The sequence below is a fragment of the Lottia gigantea genome (genome assembly GCF_000327385.1).
Source record: "Lottia gigantea unplaced genomic scaffold LOTGIsca_129, whole genome shotgun sequence".
Lineage (NCBI taxonomy): Eukaryota > Metazoa > Mollusca > Gastropoda > Lottiidae > Lottia > Lottia gigantea.
The window spans coordinates 136,277-143,617 of NW_008707410.1; the positions used below are offsets into that span (position 1 = coordinate 136,277).

General features: G+C 31.7%; 1 protein-coding gene across 1 annotated transcript; it reads right to left on the reverse strand.

Moving 5' to 3' along the window:
* Positions 1-687: 687 nt before the first annotated feature.
* Positions 688-3,886, reverse strand: LOTGIDRAFT_172228 (hypothetical protein; the record flags this gene model as incomplete). The annotated part of the gene is made up of 6 exons (XM_009048811.1): positions 688-871; positions 1,038-1,170; positions 1,361-1,474; positions 1,710-1,904; positions 2,186-2,373; positions 2,499-3,886. The coding sequence occupies 6 exons, from the start codon at positions 3,884-3,886 to the stop codon at positions 688-690; spliced, it is 2,202 nt and encodes a 733-aa protein (XP_009047059.1).
* Between the last annotated feature and the right edge of the window lie 3,455 nt (positions 3,887-7,341).

A 7,341-nucleotide genomic window follows, 5' to 3' on the forward strand; every position in this document is an offset into this window, starting at 1 on the left:
TTAAATTGAAAAGAGCGTCGTAGTTTCCAAGCGCAACCAGCCGCCATATTGAATAATACGGAGCGGGCACTTGCTCGACTGTCAATCACAGACAGTTTCGTACTTTCTTTTTTGCAAAAATTTCAATAAAATTTTGCAGCAAAAGTAACGAAATCAACCGGTTATTTCATGTTTTCTTCATGTTAACTTCTAATGTTGCTTCAAAGTCTGGAATTTATGTGGTTACTAAAACTATTAAAAAGAGTTGTTTCCCTTAGACCCTTAAAAAGAAAGCTGATTTAGAAAAAGCTCCATTCCATCAATACAGTAGCACCTAGTCCTTAATCAACTCACTGTAACAGTATTAGCTAACTTTATTAATGAAAACCATGAAAAACTGCATGTTTCAAAGTAATAGAGACAAGTCTAAAAATAGCACCAAGGCTGAGGCTAGAAAGCTTTGGTTCCACTTACAATATAAGATCATGAAGTGGGTCCTTTAAGGGTACCGGTAATCCTTTTTGGCATTGGCCTCAATGGTGTTTCTTCAATAGGAGGGGTGAGGAGGGCAAGGACGGGGGGACAATGGATAAACTCCTGATAAATAAGGCTGACCCCCTCCAGCAATTCCCCCAAGAATTTACTATATGACCTGACAATTCTATTGCCCCTACTATGGAAACAGGGTGTAAATAAAGAAACATTAATTTAAATAAGCGTAAGTTTTTGTTGTTGATAATCTAGTAAATGATCATAGCCCCATTCATCATACCAGCGACAACTTCCATTATTATATTCATCACATGATACTCTTGGCTGTCCTTCTTTTCTTTTTGGTAGGTTTGGTTCCTCTGGTCGTTTTCCCAAGGAATAGAAATTCTGATAATAATACCTGTAATGAAAAAAAAAATGAAAAAATCTAAAGACAAATAAGCTCCTAAAATGAAGCTTTATATATTGCTTTTCAGTTTTAAATCCATCTCTTAAGACAGCTGTCCTGGCAGAGTGTGGTCATTTTTAGATGGCAAACTGGTGCAGAAATATAGGACAGAACTTACCATCTAATGAGAATATATTTTTGTCCCTTTTTAACAACAGCAGCTTCGTGCCGTGATGTTTCTTCACAGACTCCATCACTGTTCATATTATTCCATAGCAACGCTCGACCTTTCCTTGGTTTCACCCAGATTCCTAGATCTATACAGTGATATTTGTTATAAGTCATAAAATATCCAAAAACAACAAAATTTAATTCTTAAACTTGGCGAAATAAAAGTATCCATTCATCAGTGGAGAGTGGAAAGATAATATTCCTTTAATGATGTTAATAAATATGAAATAATATATAAACAGCATACTTCTCACAAACTAATTAACCAACCTGGAAACTCTGTTTTGCCGCCATCTTTAACTGTATTAAGGTAGATTAAAACAGACGCCATTCTATCTCGTTTATCAATACTCCCTACATTACAGTCTGTATGTGTTTTATATGCTGCAAGAAAAATCTTTCATTTTACCCTAGATTATTATTTATGAGGTTGCAACAAAGTCTATGACATTAGTCTTGTCCAGCCGTAGCCATGAAAACAGAATTGGCATAATTTATCATAAATAGTCCACTTCCTATTCCTTCTAAGTCCTATTCCTTCTCTGCACTGTATTTGTCAATTTCTTATCTTTAGAGAGTTCACATAGCTAAACACTATGAGTAGTTTCTGGCTACTGACCTTTACCAATAGGATAAGATGTCAGTTGAAATTTTCCACCATGAGAGGGTTTCAAACCCATGGCGTTGTTTATTCGAAAGGCTAGAATAGAAGAAAAACGACTCTCTCCAGGATAAAAAGCTGTACTGTAACTCCAATTACCATGCAACCATTTCTTTAATTTGGCAGAAAATGTCTGATTGACACAAGTTGTTCCTGCAAATAGAAAATAGTCTTCAGATTCCAATTTTTTTAGAGATTTTTTAAATCCATGGAGGTCCAAAACTTTTCAGAAATCTGAAAACGATGAGAACCAAATGAAATGATATTAGAGCAGTGAAACAGTATAAAAAAATTTCAAACATTTTCTATATTAATATTGTATCAGGTTTAAATAGTTTTATAGAATTAAAATGCTTTCTGGATATTGAAATGGTTTTTGAAAATTAAAATTTCAGAAAAAAGCAGAAATTTAAACTTTTTCAACATACATGTACCTTCAGTAAAATCTTTGGGTGATATTCTGATTTTTTTCTTAGCATCTTTAAGATGTTTTTGAAGAGTATTAACACTGTCAAAACATAGAATAGGGGGATTCTGAGAAGCTTGTTTAACGTGGGCGTCATGAGCTTTGATCAATCCATCTGCTTCTTCTTCAGATAGAAACTCATCAAATAGATATACTCTAAAAAAAAGTTATAATTGAATTGAATATCAAACAATCTACAAATCTCATTTCAGTTTCAGAAAAGTATGAATTCTAAACAATAGGTAAGAAATGTGTTAAAATATGACCAATGTTAGACTTACTTGACACTGCTGTTTGTTTCTTTCTGTGGTAATAATTCTACAGCTGGCACCCGACGCCCATCAATGAAAGTTTTTTTAGGGGTCAGAGTCTTCTGAAAGGTTGCCTTAAAATTCTTGATCTCATCTGGTAAGTTGGGGTCATTTTTTAAAGACTCTGAAGATGTATCTTGTACTCCATCTTTTTGTTTTTGCTTCTCCTTCAAATTTTCATGTTTGGATCTGGATTTTGATTTATCATTATTGTTAGCAGTCTTTGAATCTGTTTCTTTCTTTAATTTTGCATTAACAGAATTTTGCTTATTGGTAGCCTTGTTCTTAATACTGTCTTGATTGACCTTATTTTTAGCTGATTCTGATTTTCCCTTGTTTTTCATAGAGTCCTGATCAACTTTCAAATTGACATATTTTTTGCTGTTTCTGCCACCAAATTTGATGATATTTTCATCCCCAGATACAGTCCAACCTTCACGAGCGTCCAAACTGTCAAAAGTTACATGTTTAATCTCAGAATTCTTGTCATTTTCACCTTCAATGTCAACATCTTCAACTGTTACAGATTCATCTGCGATATCTTTGGCAGAAATTTCTCTTCCTGATACAAAGGTTTTTGAATTGTCTTCAGAATCACCTTTGGAAATTGTTTTTCGTGTTTGAGAATCATTAAAATTGTTATCAGAAATAGATTTTGATGTTTCATCATCAAAATCATGTTCTTTTTGGGTTTCAGGTGATTCTTTGCTATTTCCAACATCATTGTCAACAGATTGTTCTTCATCTGAATCATGATTCATGTCTAATTCTTCAATTTCTGATTCCATCAAATCTTCATTCCGCTCCACTTTCTTTAATTCTGGTTTTCGCTTCTTGTTGGAGGTCTCTTCCTTTTTCAAGACGCCTGCTTCACGACGAATTCTCATATACTCTTCTTCAGTTATATCATCATCATCTTCAAAAATAATTTCTTCAACTTTTTCTGTCTTTATGTTACTTTGTTCCTGATTTTGAGAATGTTCTTGATTTTGTTCCAATATTTTATATTTTTCTTTTAATTTTTGCAATTCTGCATCGTAAGGGTCATTTTCAAAATTTTCATAATTTTTGGCATATTTTGCATTTTCAAATACATGTTCTTCTTCATTTTCCACTTTATTCTGCTCTTTCACCTCTTTGACAATTTTAGGACTTTGTGAAAATGATATTTTTATTTCTGAGACAGCATTTACAACTTTGGAAATTTCTGAATGAAACACATAACCAAATATAACACCAACAACCAACAAGAGTATGACCATTGGAATTGATGGGAAAAGAGGTTTCGGTGGAGAATTGTTGAAGTCACTTTCCTTCTCATTTCCTGTTCGAATGCTTCCTAATTTCCTTTTCACCATTTTAATATTTCAATGATCTGAAAAAAATAAACCATTCGAAATTTTTTTTATCTTAAGAGAAAATTTAGATGGTCTACAATAATATGTTTGACCAAGAAAACCAAGAGGTCTGACTTAAAATGGTGCAAATTGACAATATCATTTTTCCTGATACATATCAAAAGTTTAGAAAATCTCTTTACAATCACTTCAAATTTCTGATGTTTTAAGTATTAGGCCTCTCAAGTTATATATTATGGTTTCAGTGTTCTAGATAAAATCAATAAAATCAATTTTGCATTTAAATGCAATGAAATGATTATAATACATACATTTGGACTTCAAAATGTGCAAAAATAAATATATGATTTACTTACCATAAGAAAGTATCTATATCTATAATGATAATCAATATTAATTATCTTATAGATTAGATACAGAGACATATCCACCAGTTCAGTTATACATCAATATAACTTGTAGATAAGATAAGATACAGAGGTATATAAGAGGACACTGTTGTAATTCAAAAGTGAAATCAATACGTTATGTTTTGTTTCATTTTATTTCTGAAGATGATTCCGCTTGCCATTCATGATTTGTAAGACCATTAGGAAACAAAAAAATACAGAATTATCTTGATATATGGTAGTTATCATGATATACCATCAGAGAGTTGTTTTTTATTCTTGGAATATGCATAAATATCTTACTGTTAATACCCTTATATAGACCAATAAAAATACATTAGTTTAACATGAATATATAAATTTATTATAGAATATATATTAAGATCACATAATTTATAAAGATAATAGTAATAATGAAGGTCATGATATCCCTGATAATTCAGGCACCCACATATAACCCTTATTAATTCAGACTCCCTTACAAACACTGATATTTAAAGGGATTGTAAAGAGATTTTTCTAGTTTTTGTATGTGTATTGGGTATAATTATAGCTTCTAATTGCACCAATCCAATTTCCTGTCAGACTTGTTTGGTTCATGACTAGATTATGATGTCACTATCACAAATTTTATTTGAACCAAATAAAGTTTATGCAATAATGACATCAAGTTTAGTCAAGGTTTTCTAGAACCACAGGTCCCCAGTTGTCAAATGGAAAATCAAAATGGTAAAAATGGAAGCTATAAATGTAGCTAATACTCATAAAAAGACTAGAGAATCTCTTAACAATCCCTTTAAGACAACCTTACAATAAATCTTTAAGATAATAATAATGTCATTACAAATTTCAGGCTCCAAGAAGTATAGCTAATCTAAAGGTTCAGTGTCCAATCCCGGCATAGGTCAAGATAATACCCTGTGTGCTACAGGCTGTACACGTTAAAGATCCCTCCGAAATCATGGCACACTGTATGGCGTTGTCCATCTTCATAAGCCTCATCTTTTAGAATAAATCTTAAATATGAAAAATACATACAGCCCAAATTGTAGTCAGTTAACAAGAGCTAAATCAAGGCAGAAATAAATAAGAAACCATCTACCTAATATTATGCATAGTTTGCAAAATTTTACTTGAAAACTTTCTGATCTAATGTTGGATTTCTAAAGGCAGGCTTAGATTTACGGGTTATTCAACACTTCTCAACAGATATACCTCACAATCGCAAGGAAGCACAACATGAGCAACAAATGTGATATGCAGGTCTCAGGATCTCCCAGTTGTCATCAGTTGTTATCAGTTGCCATCAGTCATTGGCTACCAAAATAGTCAAAAAATAAACCTGAGCCTTTAAGTGTTGAAACTTTGTTGTGTCATAAATATTACTTGCAATCAAAACATTATAAGTCCCAATTTTGTGTCAAATGGAGGACAGATGTTTCAGACTAAAAGCCAAGTAAACAAACAAGATAATATATCATATAAACAACAATAGTAGAAAAAATAATAAAATAACAAATTCATCCAATAATCTACATTTCTTTAAAGTAACTAAGCGGGAAAAGTTGGACAAAAAAATCAATACTTAAAAAAAGCACAATGGAGGCACTAAATGCCAATTGGCTACCAAACTTGATTCATCATTCCTACAGTTTCCAAATGCCTTTCAGAGAGTCAAAGAAGCATTTATTTAATAGAACTCTCATAGCTTATCATGTGTATGTGGTATATAGGATTGTCAACTTGGCATCTCTTTCTGAGAGTTCAAATATCAAATATTTACTTCAAACCACCCTATATCCATCTTAATTTTAGATTGGGATCAAAATAAGAGTATTAATATGAAAAAAAAAAACCAGGCAAGAAAAAAACATAAGAGTTAGCTTGAGAACCGTATCATCATTCATGAACAATATTAGTACTCAATTTGAGTAATATGTATGGAATGTGATTTCTTATTTTGGTGTACTCTAGAATCCCATGAATATAGAACCTACAAAGAAGCACAAAGAAGTTTTTTTGAAAAAAGCTGAATATATGAAAGTAAGAATAGAAATGTGGTTTATACATTGCTAATAAATAAGTATAACACAAATAATTCAGTATTACTCAAGCTTTTTGTCAGAAACATCATAACTTCAAATCAAACATCAAAATCCCATTTCTGATTGGTTAATTTGCTTTCAGATCTAATAGTAGGAACCACTCAGATATCTGGAAACACTAACCAATGAAATTTCTTGAATTTTTTGTGATCTGAAAATCATTAGTCATGAACTTTCTGAAGACAGCCTATGAAAATTAGGCTCAAACTCATTTATAACAATAAATATTTTTGATAACTATTTTAAAACAATTCACACATACTGTTATCTCAATTACATTTATACCATATTCTCATTCTCCTTCATTCACAATACATGTTCATAATACAGTTCAATGTTTATAATACATATTGCATGTTCACATTGATCACATTCACAATGTATACATGTTCACAATTAATGATCAATGTTCATGTCCATACTTAATGCATGTTCACAAGGAATCTTTGTATTCACACTGTCTTTTCAGGTTTGCAATGATGTTTGTGTTCATATGCTCTTCTTCTTCAAAAAAAGGAGCATACACAAGAGTATAATGACAATACTGCAAACATTATAGAATCAGGATTGAACACTTCTTCCATCAAACAGATCAACCATTTTATTAGCAGTACCTGGATTGGGCTTTCCTACTATCAATCAATCAAGCAAATATTGCTTGCTCCAATCAAAATTGGACTCTTTTTCAATCAAACAGAGAATTGTGTAAGCGTTAGATGTGTCACATTTTGGAGTATATAAGCTGTCCATTGTTTTGGAATATAGAATTGTGCATAACAGATACAGAACCATAGAAGACTAGCTAGGTAGCAACCACGACTGAAATGAAAAAAAAAAAGTTAAAAATAAAAGGCCAAAAATCAAACTGTGACAAATTCATTAACGAAAGAATTTACATTAATCAAACAAACCCAATAATCTGATTTTTGTGCATGTAAATTTTCACATTTTAAATAGTGGG